The sequence below is a fragment of the Cervus elaphus genome, chromosome 18, assembly GCF_910594005.1.
Source record: "Cervus elaphus chromosome 18, mCerEla1.1, whole genome shotgun sequence".
NCBI classification, from domain to species: Eukaryota; Metazoa; Chordata; class Mammalia; order Artiodactyla; family Cervidae; genus Cervus; species Cervus elaphus.
The window spans coordinates 17,675,745-17,697,336 of NC_057832.1; the positions used below are offsets into that span (position 1 = coordinate 17,675,745).

Genomic DNA, 21,592 nt, shown 5'->3' on the forward strand with positions numbered 1-21,592 from the left:
GTCAAGGCTGTATATTGTCACCCTGCTTATTTAACTTATATGCAGAGTACATCATGAGAAACACTGGAATGGATGAAGCACAGGCTGGAATCAAAATTGCAGGGAGAAATATCAATAACCTCAATATGCAGATGACACCACCTTTATGGCAGAAAGCAAAGAAGAACTAAAGAGCCTCTTGATGAAAGTGAAAGAGGAGAGTGAAAAGGTTGGCTTACTCCTCAAATTAGTAAAACTAAGATCATGGCATCCGGTCCCATCATGTCATGGCAAATAGATGGGGAGACAATGGAAACAGTGACAGACTTCATTTTTGTGGGCTCCCAAATCACTGCACATGGTGACTGCAGCCATGAAATTAAAAGACGTTTGCTTTTTGGAAGAAATACAGTGACAAACCTAGACAGCATTATTAAAAATCAAAGACATTGCTTTGCCAACAAAGGTCTGTCTAGTCAAAGCTATGGTTTTTTCCAATAGTCATATATGGATGTGACAGTTGAACTATAAATGAAGCTGAACACCAAAGAATTGATGCTTTTGAACTTCGGTGTTGGAGAAGACTCTTGAGAGTCCCTTAGACTGCAAGGAGATCCAACCTGTCAATCCTGAAGGAAATCAGTCCTAAATATTCATTGGAAGGACTGATGCTGAAGCTGAACCTCCAATACTTGGCCACCTGATGTGAAGAACTCACTCATTAGAAAAGACCTTGATGCTGGGAAAGATTGAAGTCAGGAGGAGAAGGGGTCGACAGGGGATGAGATGGTTGGGTGGCATCACCAACTCAATGGAAATGAGTTTGAGCAAGCTCTGGGAGTTTCTTATGGACAGGGAGGCCTGGCGTGCTGCGGTTCATGGGGTCGCAAAGAGTCAGACACGACTGAGCGACTGAACTGAAACAACAAGGTCCTACGTTATAGCACAGGGAACTATATTCAATCTCCTGGGATAAATCATAATGGAAAAGAATATAAAAAGCAATATATATATATATATATATATATCTGAATCACTTTGCTGTATTGCACAGTTCAACACAACGTAAAGCAACAATACTTCAGTAAAATAAATTTTTTAAAAGTAAAACAAATAGAATGATTTGGAAGATTGAGATGGACACATATACACTATTGATACTCTGTATAAAATAGATAACTAATGAAACCTACTGTATAGCACAGGGAACTCGACTCAATGCTCTGTGGTATCCTAAATGGGAAGGAAATCCAAAAATGAGGGGATATATGTATGCATACAGCTGATTCACTTTACTGCACTGCAGAAACTCAATGTTGTAAAGCAACTATACACCAACAAAAATTAATTTTAAAAATATATTTGAAATAATAGGATGATATCTGTGTTGAACTGTAAATAATAATGACAGGAATGATAACAGTGCTTTGGATGGAATGTTTTTGTCTCCCACAAGTTCATATGTTGAAGTCTTCACTTCCAACATGGCTAAATTTGGAGACTGGCCATTACAGAATTATAGCTCAATGAGGTCACGGGTAGAGCCCTGGTCTGATAGGATCAGTGTCCTTAGAGGAAGAGAAGGCAGCAGCTCATTCTCTCTGAGAGCTCAGACCAGCTGAGTGCTCAGCCCTGAAAGCCAGGAAGAGAGCTGAGAATCAGACCTGCCCCAGGCACTTGGGGCCTGCAGCCCCCAGGATCTGAGAGAAGTAAATTTCTTTTGTTTCAGCCCCCCAGTCCATGACATGCTGTTATGGCAGGCCTGGGGCAGTGATGCTGATAGCAATAACAAGACCATTTATTAAGTGTTCACCACATGAAAGCTCTACACGGGTCATATCACTGAGTTCCTACAACAGCAGTGATCAATACGCATATTTTATGTAAAAGCTGAATCATAGACAGTTAAGTAAGCTCTCGAGTTTGCACCACTAGGACCTACAGACAAAGCCCAGACTATTCATGTCAGTACAATCCTGCCTCAGGACTAATTCCAAGAGCTGCTAATATCACTGAACATCTACTCCATGCTGGACAGTGATGAAGAGAAATTTGCATTAATGATCTAGTTTGATCCTGAGTTACAAATGCCATCCACATCCAGGGAGGTCAAGTAACATCCCCAAAGTTAAAGTGTTAGTCACTCAATTGTGTCTGATTCTTTGCAACCCCATAGATTATCGCCCACCAGGTTCCTCTGTCCATGGGATTTCCCAGGCAAGAATACTGGAATGGGTTGCCATTTCCTCCTCCAAAGGATCTTCCCAACCCAGGGATTGAACCCAGGCTCTTGCATTGCAGGCAGATTCTTCACTGTCTGAGCCAGCAGGGAAGCCCCAGCACCCCCAGAAGACCCACTACTCTCAGGTCAAAGAGGCAAGACTTGAAAGTACGTCCTTTTGATTTCAGGAACCATCCACTGCCCTAAATTTTATAGCATTTCAGCAAAGAGAGGAGAAACATGCTTTTCAGAGGAACTACAGAGTAAATATTCAGAAGCTTTGGCATATTGGAGGAAAGTGTACATCACAAAGTGGGCTGAAGAAGATCACATTTGAGCTGGAAGCAGAGCCAGATCTGCTGGCACCCAGCTGGTGATCTTGCCCTTGACCCACTGTCTGACCCTGGCTCATAACCCAGGTTCAGTTCAGCTTATGCAAAGGTAAATGAAGCCTTCATCCGATTACATTTGGGTGGGGTAACTATGGGGCTTCCATGGTAGCTCAGCTGGTAAAGAATCCACCTGCAATGCAGGAGACTCTGGTTCAATTCCTGGGTGGGGAAGATCCCCTAGAGAAGGGATAGGCTCCCCACTCCAGTATTCTTGGACTTCCCTGGTGGCTCAGGTGGCAAAGAATCTGCCTACAATGCAGAAGACCTGGGTTCTATCCTTGGGTTGGGAAGATCCCTTAGAGGAGGGAACAGTAACCCACTCTAAGTAACCCACTGGACAATCTCCATGGACAGAGGAGCCCAGCAGGCTACAGTCCATGGGGTCACAAAGAGTCGGACACAACTGAGTGACTAAGCATAGCCCAGCACGGGGTAATTATGAATGGGGGGGGGGGAGGAACAATGACCAATCAGCCATCGTGAGACCATAGGAAGGGTTTGTCTGAAGTTACATCCTGATGTTTAATGAACAAAACCACAAATATTTCCCCACAATTTGGTAACCCATGGGATTCAGTGTACGAAGTCATGCCCTGGGACATAAGACATTGAAAGTGAAAGCTGCTCAGTCCTGTCTGACTCTTCACAACCCCATGTATACAGTCCATTGAATGTACAGTCCTGGGACATGCCATATGCCATGGCAAATACGGTATGCACAACAATGCCTCTCATTTGAAAGACAGTCTCGTAAAGCTTCTAGATGTGTTTTTTAACCAGTACATTTTACTGAGTTTGAGAAATGCATTCACCTCAGTAGACTCCGTTTTCTCCTCGGAACATTTGAATGTAAAGAAAAATGTGATAAATTTACTGATAAGATAGTGAAATATCCCCCATGCAATGACAAGCAATAGCAAATAATTAAGAAAAATGCTTCTGACTTCTTTCAGCAATTTGAAACCCTTTCCAGCAAGAAAAATTTATCCATTAAAGCTCTCCATAGGAATCTTCACTGGGAGAAAATGTCAATGATATATTTTTAGCCCAAATGGAAAATATACATAAAATTTGTTCTTTTCTTTATCTATTGGATCCAATTTGATAATGCTTGTAAATACAAACAGCACTTGACCTACGGATGTTAATGTGTGGTGTGTGTGTTAGTCATTCAGTTGTGTGTGACTCTTTGCAACTCCATGGACTGCAACCCTCCAGGCTCCTCTGTCCATGGGATTCTCCTGGAAAATACACTGGAGTGGGTAACCATGCCCTCCTCCAGGGGATCTCCCTGACCCAGGGATCAAACCCAGGTCTCCTGCATTGCCGGTGGATTCTTTACCGTCTGAGCTACAAGGGTAGCCCACAGATGTTAATAACACTATGCTCATCCTAAAAATAGTAGCGCTCTCAGAACCTGGGCTACACCAAGATAGTCACCTAGTTCCCTCGTCATGGCCAAAACTGATTTCATTCTGTTCTCACGGTGAAATGGCCACAAAACCTGAGTGTGTTCCTGTGGTAGTAACAGCTGGCTGCCTATCCATTATCTATTTTATTCTTGCATAGAATCAGAACCCACATTTCATTTTAGGGCCATGGCTGTCAGTGTATTGCCCAAACATTTGCAGTTCAGCTATGGCTATGTGATTATTTCTGGCCAATGTCATATAAGCCAGGAGACTTCTTTAAAATTTGTGCTTCCCCCCCACCCCACCCCAATCCAATTTTTTTTTTTTTTTTTGCTTCTTTGATTATATTGCAATAGCTAGAGCTCTAGCAGCCACTTTGGAATATAAGGGAAACTCTAAAGATGGCAGATCTGGGTTCTCAGTGTCTATAGATCCAGTGTATGTTTCCTCCAGAATGTAGGCAAATAGCCATTACTCACTGAACAGTGTTTATTTGCTCTAAAATTCTCTTACCCTCAATATCCTTCTTCCTGTTCTCCATCTCTGGAGGCCCATCCAGATGGTGAGGATTCCATGAGGTCAGTACCCACACGGCTGGTTGCAGAGCAGAGGGTGGTCAGTGCTCACGGGTCTCAACCTGCCATCTCCACCAACTGCCTGCTTCTCAGGCTTTTCACTGAATACACTACCTCTTGCTTACTGCACTCACCTTTCATTTAATACACAGAAAGGGCTTGATAATATTAATTGAGAAAATGGAAAAAAAAAGAAAAAATGATCATGTGCATGCACACTTGTGTGACTGAAAGGGCTTTGGACCATTCGAGGGTGTGAAACTGAGCTGAGACATACCACAGACAGACCATCACTAAGCCCCCAAACCATCACTAAGCAGGACTAATGCAACAGCCAACAACATCAAGGAGAAAACATGGCCAGCCCGTTTGGAAATTTAAAATGTCTATATCCTCCATTTCAGTAGGAGTATCTGTGATTAAGCTGAAGTATTCGTATCCTACTTATGACATGAAATATCAGAGGGAGGGTATGTGAGAAGCATGCATTTCATAAGATGATTTGGAGGGATAATATTATTGCTGTTCAGTCACTAAGTCATGTCCAACTCTTTGTAACCCCACAGACTTCAGCGTGCCATGCTTCCCTGTTCTTCACTATCTCCTGGAGTTTGCTCTAGCTCCACTTTTTAATTTAATATCCACTAAACCAAACTAAGTGTAAGTTTAAGGCTCTTACTCTTTACTATTCCAAAAATATACTTCTTGTTTGCTTTTTACACTCTTGATTTTTCATGAGGGTCTTAATACATCCTCTGTTTAAACATCTGGGTAAAGATACACCATATAATAAAAGCCAGATCAGTGGAAGGGGAATCATCATAGTTGTGTCTGCCTTACAAAGTACTCCACTCATAATGCTTTCAAAAGATGGGAGTTTGTTTAAAAGTCTCAGTTGTGTGACCTTAAGCCCAAAGGTCTTAAGACAAATGTTCGATTCCAAAGGCATAACATATCTGCATGACTTATGAATGCAATGACATTTTCAACATTAACATAAGCTTTGACCTTTTGTGTCCAGTCCTCTGGGATATGGCATGTTAGCACGTAGAGTTTCTCTTTGCCTTCCTGTGTATTGTTCAGAGGTACACCTTGAAGCATAAACTTCAAGAATACAGCATCTCAAAGCCTAGAAAACAATCCCTAAGAGCAGATTGTAGCAGAGTAACACTCAATGAAATTTTAACCTTTCCAAGCTTTAAAAGATCTAGTAGTTTCATTTCCTGCTTACCAAAATTAAATTCAATTCCTAAAGATGCAAGGAAATATACTGGTGGAAACACAATTACATTCCAAGAATCAAGTTAAATTAAAGCACATCTCATTTATTCACAGCAGTATAAACATGTTCATTATTCACAGATTTTATCTACTGATTCAACAACAACAAAAGATTACATCTTCCATTTTGACAAGGAGACAATGTGAGAATTTGGGGAAAATCATAAAACCCCGAATTATAACTTCTTCAAGAAAGCATAATTCAAGTGATACAAAGTGAATCAAAACCATTCCACCAAAATAACTCATGATTGGCTTAATCCTTACCATTTAAAAAATCTCTAGTATAGAGTTATAGTCAGGAAAGATTATATTTTAATGAAATCTTGCTTCAGCAAAGAAATACCACAAGAAAGTGTTTTGCTTTGATCACAAGCTACTATTATTCAATAACTTAATTGGATAAAATTAAATTTTAAAATAAAGTCAGTGCAGTCCTCTATTTTAGAAAAATGTTATTCAATGAAGGTTGAGAAAACTTTCAACTCAGAAGTGTCTGACTAGAAACTCTTTTGAGGAGCAGACATGGCGATTTTATTCAAGTTTACACAGCCTTTTAGAGCCACACTTGAGCACTTTGTATCTGAGAATACTCTGAGGACAATAATTCCAAGAATGACATAATTTTAGAAATATAAAACTTGTCTAAAAATCAGTGTTTCCTACATATGGTGCTAATTTTGCTTCTATAATTAGAAGGTACCTAGGTATTTCTTAGATCATTGATTTTAAAACTGAAAAGTGCTTCAGAAACCCAGGGGACTTGTTTAAACCGAGACTGCAGGGCCCCCACCCCACAGTTTTAGATTCTGGGGTGGGGGCCGAAAACCTGCATTTCTACCAAGCTCCCAGGAGATGCTGGTGCAGCTGTTATGGGCACCAGCACACTCTGAAAACCACTGACTTAAAACAGCTTTAAGAACAATAATAACTAATTCAAATTAATAAAAGGAAAATATGTCTATATCACAATTCTTTCTATATTTCCCTAAATTTATAATCTGTGAAATTCTGGTCAAATTTTTTGTAAATGACACAGAGTCCCTGGTTCAATTTACTTAATTTTGATAAAGCAAAACTAACTAAAAATTTCTTTAATTCCTATTTTTAAAAAGACTCTTTTACAAGGAAGAAATGGTATGCTTTCATCTCATACCATATAATGTCATCCAGGGTTATGGAAAGGGTGCATTTAAATCATTGAATTTTTACTTAGACACATATAAAGATAACTCCCCTGGAGAAGGAAATGGCAACTTACTCTAGTATTCTTGTCTGGGAAATTCCATGGACAGAGGAGCCTGGTGGACCACAGTCAAAGGGGTCGCAGAGAGTCAGACATGACTGAGCGACTGAACAACAACAAAGATAACCTAGTAAACAGATTACAAAAATAGGAAACAATCCTGGGTGTTATTTTCTATGGTTATATAAGGTAAGAAAGTCTTTAACCTTGGGGGCCTCAGTTTCTTTAAAACTAAAATGGAATGTTTGACCCAGACAACCTCTGACAGCCTTTCTAGCTCCTGAAGGCATGTCAGTTCCTTCCTGTGTCCCAGGAAGCCACCTCGGCTTGGCAAAAAGAGTAACTAAATCAGAGAAACTGTCCAAAAGTCTGCAGAAAAGCATGACCTTTCATCGTGTTCATTATTAACTAACAAAGAGCTTCAAAACAGAATATGAAGGAGAGAATGAGACTGGACTGCCACCCGTGTCTTCCAACTTCTCTGCGGCCCACTTGCTTCTTTGATCTTTGAACTTAATTAAAACAAAAGACGAGGTTTTATTTCTCTGAAAAACATCTTCTTAGTGCTTAGACAGGCAGGTGCCGTGGTTGATCACACTCGGCGGACAGATAAGAAGGCGATGGAGTTTGCCACTGCTCAGTCGCAAAATTAACAAATATCTGAAAGAAATGATGAACACAATTGCTAACTTCGAGGAACCCTCAACTCTTTGTTCTCATACAAGGAACATCTTCTCTAAGCCCTGCTCAAATTTTCCTAAGAATCACAACCATTCATTCACACCAATCCTTCCCAACCACCTTCAACATGTAGGTTCGAACTTCAGGAATGATAAACATTTCCAGACACAATAAATTGCCAGGAAATTCTCGATGCCTTAAGCACGATTTTAGATTGACCTATAATCTAATTTCACCTGCCAGGACTCTTAGGGAACCAAGCATGTTTCTTCCTAAAGTCAGCTCACAGTGAAGCCCCTTTAATTATTAGTGGTGTGCGTGGGTGCTAAGTCACTTCAGTCATGTCTGACTCTTTGCAACCCTGTGGACTGTAGCCCAGCAGGCTCCTCCATCCAGGGGTTCCTCCAGGCAAGAATACTGGAGTGGGCTGCCATGTCCTCCTCCAGGGGATTCTCCTGACCCACGACTCTTACGTCTCCTGCATTGGCAGGAGGGTTCTTTACTGCTAGCGCCACCTGGGAAGCCCAGTTACTGGTGGGGGTGGGGAATAACTGGAGACGCAGTGGATGACAGCCTGACCTGCTTATTGAACAACCTAGGAGCAGACGGAAACCCTGAATGTTGAATACTCACCTTGAGTGGAGAGCACACAATAAACAGACCCCTTTACAAACTCAGAAGGTGATTAATAAAAGAAACGGTGACCTCGAGAAGTAACCTGACCCTTTTATAAATCAGCTCGGGCAGGCCTCAAGAAAAACAACCCGGTGTCTCCTTCAAGGTACTATACCTGCTCCAGAGTGGTTTGGTTGATGGAGTAATGTCTGATATTCAGGAAGCTTTTATTGTCTTCTAGAACTCTGAACAGGTTGGCTAAGCACGCCTGTCTTTTTGGCATGTGATATTCCAACAAATTAAGGCGCTGTCCCTGAAAGAAAAAAAAAACAACAACATTGAATCACAGGATTAAGAATCATTAAATCTGACCACACTATAGTTAATTGCCAAATAAATTATCTCTTTTCAAAGCACAGCCTTTTCAAACCCTTTTCAAACTCTTTTCAAACCCTTAGACACCAGCTAAAGTCAGAGGTCAGTTTTGTGAGCCTTCCAAGAATGCTCATGGGCTAAGCTTTACCACGAGGCATATATGACAAGAGGTGTCCCCCAGCGGTGGTGCTGCTCTGCCCATTTCTGTCCCTACTGTGCCACAAGCCTGGGAAACCCTTTCTCGGGGAAAGAAGACACCCATTGACAGCTAGGGAGAGGGAGGTGGACGTGGTATCACAGGGATAGATGCACGGAGACCCTCGAACCTCATACCAGAGCATCTGCCATCCTCACCATCGGCTGAGCGACTCCTGGGAAGATGCTTAACTCTCTGAGCCTCATTTTCATGGGGGCATGTGGAGAACCCAGTAGTAGTTTCATGGGGTAGAATGCCTTGAACGTGGACCCCTGTAACCCAGACAGTATGCCTCTTGCTGGGTAGGATTTTACCCAATGGCTGTAGATGAAATAGACAAGCAATCGCTCCTTTAAGGATGACATCTATTAGAAGCTATGACAAGCTGGAATCCTGGGATCATCCAAGTGAACTGCAAATGGTGCCTCTCAGAGGTTCCTGCACACGGGGGTTGCTTGGTCCCCTTGGTAACACACAGGTCTGGGGTTAGGATGCTGGGGATGGAGATGCTACGCATCTCACCCACTCCCAGGTGAGGAACACCCACTGGGTCGGGGACCACACTTTGCATCAAGTGTGTGGAGGGTTGTGACCTCAAGCCCAGGGCCGTTTTTGTGAATTAATGCTGAAACCACAGAAGCTACAAACCCCCTAGTAAATGTATGGAAGAACCTCACTTGTGTATCTTCCCTCCTAAAGAAAATGAACTATGTGATGAAGTTGTGCCCACAGGAAAGGGAAGATGAGTAAGAAATAGCTGCACTGGGAGACCTCATTATGGGACCAGAGGCTTGCCATCCTTCAGAGAGGTCAGGTGACATCCACAGACAGCCCCTGCTGTTTTGGGGGAAGAGGCATGGCCTGTACTTTGCAATGAGCTCACAACAGTAGGCAGTGTCTTTGAAACATAGGCTTAAAATAGGGGAAAGACAAGGGCATTTGTGAGAGGTTTTTAGCTCAAAATGAAGTAATGTACAATATTAGCACTACCTTAAACTGGATTCCTGGAAAATAGAGCTTCAAGCAGTCAGAAACAGCACTGTGTTGATCTACTTCCTTGTGGAGCCAAACCTTGACTGTATAAACATCACCAAACCTGAGAGTTGAATTTAAAAAATAAGGTTACTATTATATAGATCTAAGATGGATAAACTCTAAGTCCATTTTCACAGGAAGACAGCAAAAGTAAGGAACTATTCCAAATTGTTGGAAGGTTATATGTTCTCAAAAACAGAATATTCAAGAATTAATAATAATTCAGTTATGTAGTTTGCTGTGACTCATTGACACAGATTGATTTATCTGTTTGAAAAATTAGCAAATCTTAGAATCAACACCTGGTTCAATACAAAAGGGAGGGTGAAAATGCAAGCTGTGAAGACAAAGTGCTAAGTTAAGAAGCCAGAGCTGACTTGGAAATGAACCCTGAGACCATCCGGTGTCAAAGACTGCACTGATGCCCAAGTGGCTGGAGAAACGGAAGGTAACAGGGACTAATTATGGGATTAAGACAGACACTTGCTTATCATGAAAAACAATTCCCTCAACTGTTCGTCAACCCCAAGGGCCCAGAAACTGCAGGTGGCAAGGCCCTGACGTCACAGAGCTGTGAATGGAGGTCTGCTGGGGTCTGAGCAACAACACCTGAGGTGATGCTCATACCACACACAAGCTCAAATAGTGAAGGAAAAAAAAAAAAAAAACCAAAGAGAAAATGTTTCTGAAATAGGTTGCAAACTCCTCAGGATCTCTCTAGAATACTTGATAAGACATGCAGACAGAAAATGATACAATCACAGCATCTTCAATAATTGAGAGAATCTTTGCAGATTATCAAATTATGATGTGAGTATCTAATTTACATTATTCTTACTTTCTCACTTCTGCCTATAACCTACACTTATGCCAATGATCTAAATTCCATGAAGGATTTATTCGATTCGTGCATTTTCCATTCTAAAAGCTTTCAAAGTAGCGAAGGAGTCATTTGTGTATAAACTCACTCATCCCTCTCACATTTGGAGATAACCGATCACATCCACATCATTTGCAAAGCTGGCGATTACGTAAAGACCTGCCACTGAAAATGCCTGTAAGAAGCACTCAATCACTCTTGAGACTCAGCATTTAGGTACCATAAATGTTCAGTGTAACATATGCAATAAACAGTAAAACAGGGGGGTAGCAATGGACTAGTGGAATAAGAAATGTACACACGTATACTGTAAAAGCCAGTGAGGAAATAAGGAGGGAGTGACTGAGTGATGGATTCTCATCAGTTATATTCAGCTTCTGGAGGAGCCTTGGCAAATCACTCACACTCATGGCATTCATTTAAAAAAAAAAATATTTATTTAGTTGCAGCATGCGGGCTTTTGTGAAATATATCTCCTGCCATATAAACAAACAAGAATGTCAAAGCTATCCACGATTCCTGACCTCCAAATGTGAATTTCTGAGCCGTGAAGACAACAAGGGTGCCACTCCCTACGCAACAACTTAAGGATGTCCAGTCATCAGTGATTATAAATCTACCCCAGGGTGAGCCCTAAGGGAATTCAAGAAAGAAAGGAATACCTCTGTAAAAATACACAATGCTTGGCCTTAGATAGCTGAGATGCATGCAAAAGGAATGACTTCAATAACCCCAGACTCCTGCATCTTCCCATACATAGAAGAATACTAAATTCCTAAACTTGATATCCAATTTTCCTTAGTTAACAATAATATTTGATGCTCAGACTGCCTGCCCCCTTTGTTGCAAACTTCTATATAAACTGACCTACCGCTCAGGGCTACTTGGGATACTGTCTCTGGGGCTTGAAGTCCTAAGATTTTCCCACCAAATAAAACATCTCTACTTTCAGTCTGCTTCCAGGTTGTGACTATTTTCTGAGTCGTCACTTTGCCCATGGCATGTGGGCTCTTAGTTCCCCCATCAGGGCTCAAACCCAAGTTGCGTGCACTGGCAGGCGATTCTTAAGCACTGAACCACCAGGGAAGTCCCCCATAGCATCCCTAATAGTAATGCTCTCACATCAAGCCTCCTGAGAAATCTGTATGCAGGTCAAGAAGCAACAGTTAGAACCGGACATGGAACAATGGACTGGTTCCTAACTGGGAAAGGAGTACGTCAAGGCTGTATATTGTCACCCTGCTTATTTAACCTATATGCAGAGTACATCATGAGAAACGCTGGGCTGGAAGAAGCACAAGCTGGAATCAAGATTGCCGGGAGAAATATCAATAACCTCAGATATGCAGATGACACCACCCTTATGGCAGAAAGCGAACAGGAACTAAAGAGCCTCTTGATGAAAGTTAAAGAGGAGAGTGAAAAAGCTGACTTAAAACTCAACATTCAGAAAACTAAGATCATGGCATCTGGCCCCATAACTTCATGGCAAATAGACGGGGAAACAACGGAAAGAGAGAGACTTTATTTTTCTGGGCTCCAGAATCACAGCAGATGGTGATTGCAGCCATGAAATCAAAAAACGCTTGTTCCTTGGGAAAAAAACTATGACCAACCTAGACAGCATATTAAAAGGCAGAGACATTACTTTGCCAACAGAGGTACATCTAGTCAAAGCTATGGTTTTTCCAGTAGTCATGTATGGATGTCAGACTGGACCATAAAGAAAGCTAAGCGCCAAAGAATTGATGCTTTTGAACTGTGGTGTTGGAAAAGACTCTTGAGAGTCCCTTGGACTGCAAGGAGATCCAACCAGTTAATCCTAAAGGAAATCAGTCCGGAATATTTATTGGCGGACTGATGCTGAAGCTGAAACTCCAATACTTTGGCCACCTGATGCGAAGAACTCACTCATTGGAAAAGACCCTGATGCTGGGAAAGATTAAAGGGAGGAGGAGAAGGGGACAACAGAGGATGAGATGGTTGGATGGCGTCACTGACTTGATGGACAAGAGTTTAAGCAAGCTCTGGGAGTTGATGATGGATGGGGAAGGACAGGGAAGCCTGCTGCAGTTCACGTGGTCTCAAAGAGTCGGACACAACAGAGTGACTGAACTGAGCTGAATGAGAACGTAACGTGTAACAGGGAACTCTACTCAGTGCTTTGTGGGGACGTAAACGGGAAGGAAATCCAAAACAGAGGGGACGTTTAGAGCTGATTCACCTTGCTATACAGTAGAAACTAACACAACATTGAAAAGCAGCTTTGTGCATGCGTGCATGCTCTGCTGTGTCTGACTCTTTGTGACCCCATGGATTGTAGCCCACTAATCTCCTCTGTCCATGGGATTTCCAGGGCATGAATACTAGAGGGGGTTGCCATGCCCTCCTCCAGGGAAGCTTCCTTACCCAGAGATCGAAGCCATGTCTCCTACATTGCCAGGTAGATTCTCTACCACTGACCCACCTGGGAAGTCCTAAAAAGCAACTATACTGCAATAAAAGTTCATTTAAGAAAGAAGCTTGGTCATCAAAGAGAATGGCATTTTTGTGGTTTTAATGTCTGTCCATCCTGGGTAATGTCAGCACAAGTAGAGAAGGGTCTTTAGGAAATATAGAAGTTTCTAGCAGTTGGATGGATGTCCTGCTACATCAGACTTCATAACAAGACAAATTCTGGAGATCAGCCTGCAGACAGTCTCAGCTGCCAAGCTGTGCTCACACCAGGGTCGCCTGCAGAGGCAGATGGGATTAAGGTAAACACTCTCCTCCTGACTTTTCCCTCTGAGCCTCTCTACATAATTAAGCAAACGCCCCATGGAAAACGGCCAGGGCAATTTACTGCCCAACCTGATGAGTGCTGCCTGAGGAGATGGCCATAGAACTTATGCATGAGACCCCAGGAGGGAAACAGCATCATGAAAATGGGGACCCTCAGAGCCTGTACCCCACTCAGCTGCCCTCTGGACAAAGATCACAGCTTCATAAAGCCCTTCCTGGCAGCAGGAAGTGCTCTGTTCCAGGCCCACAAGCAAATGCACTTGATGCTATTTGGCTGGAATTTGAAACTCCTGGGATGTAAGGTGGATGGTCCTCTTAGAAGATGTGATTAAAGTTCTTCTGAATTTCGTTTTAGAGAGTTCCCAAATAATCTCTGTGGACTCCAGTCAGATCCTATGTAATACAGCCTTTAAAACAATAACGGAATAATGAGAAAAATGAATGATTTTCTTAGCAGGGAGGAATTAAGAGGCAGACTCCCTCCCCTTGTTGAGAAAATGCTTCGAGAAGCCAGATTCAGGGCGAAAGTCTCTGGGGCCTGAATGTGGCTGAAACATTACTTCTGGACACCAGGGTAGATGCATGCTGCCTGCCAGAGGAATGTGGAGAGTGAGAAATAGAGGGTGCAGGATGGGGCCAGGCAAACGGGAAGCTCTGTGCTGCCCTGCACCCACCCTGCCCTCAGCTCCATGACCAACAACATCAGGGAAGTGACTAAGTTCACAGCACACTGGAGCCTGATGTGTTCGGGGCGAACGATGAGAGGGTACACGGCCGAGCTGACCTGCTCCCAAGGGTGGCGGCAAGCGCTCAGGGGCCCTGCAGATGCACACACAGCGGGGCGCGTGACAACGTGGGCACACACAGCAGGGCGCGTGACAACGTGATGACACACCGGGAACTCACAAGGCCCCGGGGCAGGCCCTCAGGACCCTCACTGCTATGAAGCCGGGCAGAACGTCCCAAGGTTCTCACGGTTAGGGAAGGCCGCAGTGATGTACGGGTTGTGAAAATGAGTGATCAAGACTGTAAATATTTTCCAAGTACTACTCTGGAATCCTCCAAACGTGAATTAAAAACTAGGTGATTTTGGAGACTTTCCTGGTGACATGGTGGATAAGAGTCTTCCTGCCAATGCTGGGCACGTGGGTGTGATCCCTGGTCTGGGAAAATTCCACATGCCTCAGATGAAATAAGCCTGTGCACCACAACCAGTAAGCCTGCACTCCAGAGCCCGCACACTGCAACTACTGTGACCCATGTGCCTGAAGCCCATGTTCTGCAATGAGAGAGGCCGCTGTAACGAGAAGCCCATGCTCTGCTACAAAGAGGGGCCCCCACTCACTGCAACCGGAGGAAGCCCACACAAAGCAATGAGGACCCCGTGCAGTCATAAATAAATAAGTAAATAAACCCAGGTGACTTTTAAAAAAGAAAGTGCTAATTGGGATAACAGATTCTTCTAAGATATAGAAGAGGAAGAACAACTGACTTTATGAGGCCAATATTACCATGATACCAAACTAGATAAAAGCATTAGAAGAGAAGAATAAACAGAAACTACATAGGAACATCTGTTACAAACGTGGGCACGAAAATGCTCAACAAAATACTACCAAGTTGTTGAAACAGACCACCGGCCCAGGTGGGATGCATGAGACAGGTGCTCGGGCCAGGTGCACTGGGAGGACCCAGGGGAATCAGGTGGGGGGGGAGGTGGGAGGGGGGATCGGGATGGGGAATACATGTAACTCCATGGCTGATTCATGTCAGTGTATGACAAAACCCACTGCAATGTTGCGAAGTAATTAGCCTCCAACTAATAAAAATAATTGGGAAAAAAAATACTACCAAGTTGAATATGACAACATAAAAAAATAAGTATATTCCATGATCAGTGGCATTTATCCTAGGGATGTACAGTTGGTTGCACATTTGAAAATCAGCTAATATAATACATAACATAATCATCTCAGTAGATGCAGAGAAAACACCTGGCAAAACCCAGCACATTTTTATGATAAAAAGCACTCAACGACATAGGAAAAAAAGGGAAATTTCTACCTAGGGTAGAAATTTGTAAGAAAAACAAACAAAAGACATCCCTATTGAAAAGGAAAAAGTAAAATTATATTTATAAAAGGCATGAACGTGTACATAGAAATGCCTAAAGAATCCATAAATGAGTTCAGCAAGGTTACAAGATACAAGATCAATGCCCAGAAATGAATTATATTTCTACATACTTGCAATGAACAACCAGGAAATGAACATTTTTTTTTTAAATTCCACTTACAATATCATCAAAATGAAACACTTAAGATTAAATTTAACAAAAGAAGTGCAAAATGCCTATTTTATATTATAACTAGAAAATATTGTTAAAAGAAATTAAAGAACATTTAAATTAGCACAAAAGCACATCTTGTTCATGACTCAGAAGATGTAACATTGTTAAAATAACAACACTCTTCAAATTGATCTAAAGAGTCAACAACACAATCTCTATTAGAATCCCTGTTCAATTCTCTCCAGAAATCAGAAATTGATTCTAAAACTCACATTGAATTGCAGTGAACCTAGACTAGCTAAAACAATCTTAAAAAGAGGAAGAAAGCTGAAGGACTAATACTAATTTCAAAATGTACCCAAAAGCAACAATAATCAAGACAGTTTGGTGTTAGCATCAGGATAGATATGTGGACCAATGAACAGTAATTGGGTCCAGAAATAAGCCTGTGGGCCTATGGTCAACCGATCTATAACAAGGTGGTCAGAACCATTCAATGAGAAGAATAGTCTTTTCATCAAATTGGTCTGGATACACAGCAATACCAACAGTTAACACATACAGTTTATGCAAAATGGATCAAATATCTAAAATGTAGGTGTATAAAAATACAAAACTCTTGAATCATACATAGTGATAAATCTTCACTCTCTCTGATTTCACAATGGATTCTCAGATATGACAAAAAAACATGAAAAACAAAAGAAAAAACTGGCTAAGTTGGGCTTTATCAAAATTAAAGACATCTGTGCTTCTAAAGGTGTTATCAAGAAGACGGAAAAGCAAACCCACCAGTTGAGAGAGCGGCACTGACACGTATAGCCCGCGACATGTAAACCGCCAGCTAGTGAAGGCCGCTGCTGGCACAGAACGCCCCGCCCGGGGCTCTGTGGCGGCCGAGAAGGGCGGGAGGACGTGGAGGGGAGCCCCGGCCGGAGGGGGTGTATGTACCCCCCTCTGTGTACAGCAGCTGACTCACTGCTGTACACAGAAACTAATACAGCATCATAAGCAGTCAAACTCCAGTTAACATACATGTAAAAAGGAGGCAGTGTTTGCGAGCCACCTATCTGGAAAGGGACTTGTGCCTAGAATGCGCAACCCTTTCAACAATGAAAAGACAACCTAATACTGTTTAAGTGGGCAAAAGACACGAACAGACATTTCCCCACAGCAGACAGGCAAGTGGGCAACGAGGACATGGAGAAATCAAAACCACAACACGATACGACTCTCCACTGGGATGGCCAGAATAAAAATTCAGATAATAAAAAGGGGTGGCCAGGGTGCAGAGCAATTAGAAACTTCATTCAGGGCTGACGGGAATATAAAATGGAACAGCCAGTTTGGAAAACAAACTGACAGCTCCTTTCATGTTTAAGCACAGAGTTACAATATGACCTGCTTTCCTGGAGGCTCAGCTGGTAAAGAATCCGCCTGCAATGCAGGAGACCTGGGTTTGATCCCTGGGTTGGGAAGATCCCCTGGAAGGAAACAGCCACCCACCCCAGTATTCTGGCCTGGAGAATTCCACGGACTGTACAGTCCAAGGGGTCACAAAGAGTCAGACACAACTGAGTGACTTTCCCTTTCACTTTACTATATGACCTAGCAGTTTTCCTCAAAGGTATATACCCAAAGAAATAAAAGATATGTCCCTATGAAACCTCCTAGCTGATTGTTTGTAGCAACAGAATGTATAATAGCCAAAAGGTGGACATAACCCAAAAGCCCACTAACGATGAACAAACAGAAGTGCTATATGTTATTTGGCCATAAAAAGAAATGAAGTACTGATAACATGAATGAACCTCAAAATATTACTCTGTAATGAGTGAAAGCCACTGGTCAAAGAAGACCATATATTATGTAATTCCATTTATAGGTCAATAAGAGACAACTTTATAGAGACAGAAAACAGATCAGTGGAGGTTAGAACTAGAATGAAAAGAAAATTGATAGCTAAAGGGACAAGGTTTCTTTTTGAGATGATGAAAATGCTCTAAAATTGACTGCGGAGAAGGTTGCACATAATTGTGAATATGCTGAAAAGCACTGAATTATACACTTTAAGCAAGAGAGTTGTATGACATGTAAAGTATATTTCAATTAATCTGTTAAAAGACAAAGAAAGGATGGCCACTGTTTTAAAAAAATCAATGACAAGTGGTTGGGACCGTAATAGATTGTAAAAGTGTGAGTCACTCAGTTGTGTCCGACTCTTTGTGACGCCATGGACTGTAGCCCACCAAGTGACTCTGTCCATGGAATTCTCCAGGCAAGAATGCTGGAGCAGGCTGCCATTCCCTTCTCCAGGGGATCTTTCCCACACAGGGATCAGGACCAAATCCGGGTCTCCCGCATTGCAGGCAGTTTCTTTACCATCTGGGCCACTGGGGAAGCATGGCTCCAATGTGACGCCCTTGGCCATATCACCCTGTGTGTTCTTGCCTTGAGAGGTGAGACTGTCCTCCTACTCTTCTTAACAGCCGTGTGACATGGTTTGGCAGGCGTGATGTGACCTCAGGCTTGAATCGTACTTGTGCTTGCTAGACATTTGCCTGTCTGGAAAATGCTCAGACACTGATTCTGGAAGGAGGATGAGTTACAGATGGGACAGCCAGCCCCCTTGAACCATCCAGACCAGCCCATCTGCAGCTGCTGGAGGATCAATGAAAATCCTATCAGCCACTGCATCTCATAAACTTCACTTTGCAGCTGTTTATAACAAAAGCTAACTCATGCAAAAGTTTTTTTTAATGCTTTTAATAAAAGAGAGCCCCAAATCAAATTTGCAAAATGCTTCTCAACTATGAAAACTTTGAAGTGTTGTGGCTTCATGCATTTTCTTTGAATGCACACACATACACACACACACACTTACATACGCACATACACACACATACAGACACACATGTACACTCACACACAGAAACACGTACACGCACATACACACAGAGATACATATACACACACACCTAAATTTTAGGCTAACTGAACCCAGAGTAAATAAACTTCCCAAATTTTAATTCTGAATTATTTGAAACCTGAAATATAGTTCCGACCTAGTTTGCAGTTTACCGCACTCAGCTGACCTCCTTACTGTGCTGTGCTTCATCACTCAGCCATGTCCGCCTCTCTGTGACCCCATGGACTGCAGCCCGCCAGGCTCCTCTCTTCATGGGATTCTCCAGGAGAGAACACTGGAGTGGGTTGCCATGCCCTCCTCCAAAGGATCTTCCAAGCCCAGGGATCAAACCCAGGTCTCTTGCATTGCAGGCAAGTTCTTTACCATCTGAGCCACCAGGGAAGCAAAGTCTTGGGCTAAGAGGAATCCATTTCTTTGGCTAGTCTGGGTCTTCCTGTGCTTATCAAGCTGCATGGACAATCAGAATTCACCATCCCGCCATGCCCACTGAGCTTTGGAGTGGCACATTTTTGCTGTCTATGTGCACATTAGTTCTTGGCAGGTCAGGCTACGTCAGTCCTGAGTCTGGCTACCCTGCAGGGAAGTGACAGGAAAACACTGCCAAGACTGAGCAGCAATTAGACCCGAATCACACACCTGATGGTTCCTGTTGGTGGAGACACTGAGTAAGACAGAGCCTGCTTCTAAACTCAGTCAATGAAGGATGAACAATGCAGAAGGTTCTGGGAGAAAGCAGGCTTCATCCCGTCCAGAGATCAGTGGGATTGGAATAGAAATCTTTATCAAAGGGGTTGATTGTTGTTATTAGTCATTCTTCATTAAGCTGAGCAGAGCCTAAATTCTCCCACAGTCTCATCTGACTGCTCTTTTAAAGTCCAATCAAAGCAGCCTGGAAGAAGATATCATTTAGCAAAGGTCTCCCATGCACTATAGAGTTTGCATTCATTCACTCATCTATTTATTTGTTCAACAAGTACCATAAGCATATGTCATGCACTGTCCCAAATGTCAGAGATACAGTAATGAACAAAAACAAAGGTCTACTGTCAAAGGATTTACATTCTATTGGGAAGATGGCGGAGGAATAGGACAGGGAGACCACTTTCTCCCCTACAAATTCATCGAAAAAACATTTGAACGCTGAACAAACTCCACAAAACAACTTCTGATCACTAGCAGAGGACATCAGGTACCCAGAAAAGCAGCCCATCATGTTCAAAAGGAGGTAGGACAAAATATAAAAGATAAAAGAGAGACAATAGAGTTAGGGACGGAGATCCGTCCCAGGAAGGGAGTCTTAATAGAGGAAGTTTCCAAACACCAAGAAACCCTCTCACTGGCAGGTCTGGGGGAAGTTTTTGAATCTCGGAGGGCAACCTAACTGGGAGAAAAAATAAATAAAACCCACAGATTACATGCCTAAAAGCAACTCCCAGCAGAAAAGTACCCCAGACACTCGCATCCGCCACCAGCAAGTGGGGGCGGAACCGAGAGGAGCACGCGGCATTGCTCGGGGTAAGGACCGGGCCTGAATGCCCTGAGGGCAATCGGAGGGAGCAAACGTGAGATACATTCTATGGGGAAGAAGTTGAAAATAGTCAAAAACACTAACGTTGTGTTTTATATGTCAGAGCGTACTAGTCTGTTTAGATTCATAAATGAGTGGCAGAAAACCCAAAGAAGCAGGATATTAGCAAGTCTAAAATCTGAGGTCAGGCAACCACAGAAGAGTAAGGCCTTTCTTTGGCCCATTCTGTTGTATTGCTCTGCTCACAGGTCTCCACTGCTGAAGTTGCCTCATGGCCCAAGATGGCTGCTTCATCTCTAACCATCACATCTGCATTCACATCAGAAGGAAGGAAGGAAGAGGCAGAAAAAGTGCACATCCTTCCCTACAAATTCACATCCTTGAAGTTGCTAGTACCTCTTCTATCATCTCTTTGCCCACATGTACAGATAGTGACAGCTGGAAAATATATTCTTATTTCCAAGTGGCTGTGTTGCTAGCTAACATCCAGGGGCTCTTGTGCTTCTCTGAATAGGCGGACTAGATACAGGAGATCCCACTGGAGAGTAACTTTTGAGAAAAGAACTGAGGAAATAAACCACGATTTCATCTCAGGGAAAGAGGATGTCTCGTCCTAGCCCTCAGAGAGAAATATGATCACTGTATCCAGCTACTTCTTTCCACACTACCACAAAATATGTATGATTGTCCCCATTAAGAGAAAAAAACAAGCTTTCAGAAATTTTTTTTTTAAATTTTTTTATTAGTTGGAGGCTAATTACTTCACAACATTTCAGTGGGTTTTGTCATACATTGATATGAATCAGCCTTAGATTTACACTTATTCCCCATCCCGATCCCCCCTCCCATCTCCCTCTCCACCCAATTCCTCTGGGTCTAAATAACTTTTTCAAAGCCCTAGAAGTGATGTTCCAAGTCTGACTGTAACGTCTGCTGTCTCATCCAGCCATACTAGCGTTCAAAGAGGAGTCAGCCCATGTTTCAAAATGAGGGGAGTCTGTTCTCTCCGCAGAGGCAAGAGAACAAAGTTCTACAGAGGAAGCTCCCAGCTGTCATCACAGATGCCCCCAAGAGCTCCCAGCAGCAGAGCTCTGTCACATCATCAGTTTGGGGTAAGGTGAGTTGGGGAGACAGCCGTATTATGAGGATCTTAGGAGTTGAGAATTGAGTTCTAAA

General features: G+C 42.8%; 1 protein-coding gene across 2 annotated transcripts in view; it reads right to left on the minus strand.

Annotated features, from left to right (window-relative positions):
- Positions 1 to 5,899: 5,899 nt before the first annotated feature.
- The window catches only part of ABCA13 (ATP binding cassette subfamily A member 13), a 379,106-nt gene continuing 363,413 nt past the window's right edge, over positions 5,900 to 21,592 (minus strand). For both annotated transcript variants that reach the window (XM_043873351.1, XM_043873352.1), the window contains 3 exons: positions 9,964 to 10,069; positions 8,578 to 8,715; positions 5,900 to 7,766 (listed from right to left, as the gene is read on the minus strand). In XM_043873351.1, the coding sequence (XP_043729286.1) occupies positions 7,674 to 7,766; positions 8,578 to 8,715; positions 9,964 to 10,069 (337 nt within the window). In that variant the 3' untranslated portion in view covers positions 5,900 to 7,673. The remainder of the gene's footprint in view (positions 7,767 to 8,577; positions 8,716 to 9,963; positions 10,070 to 21,592) is intronic.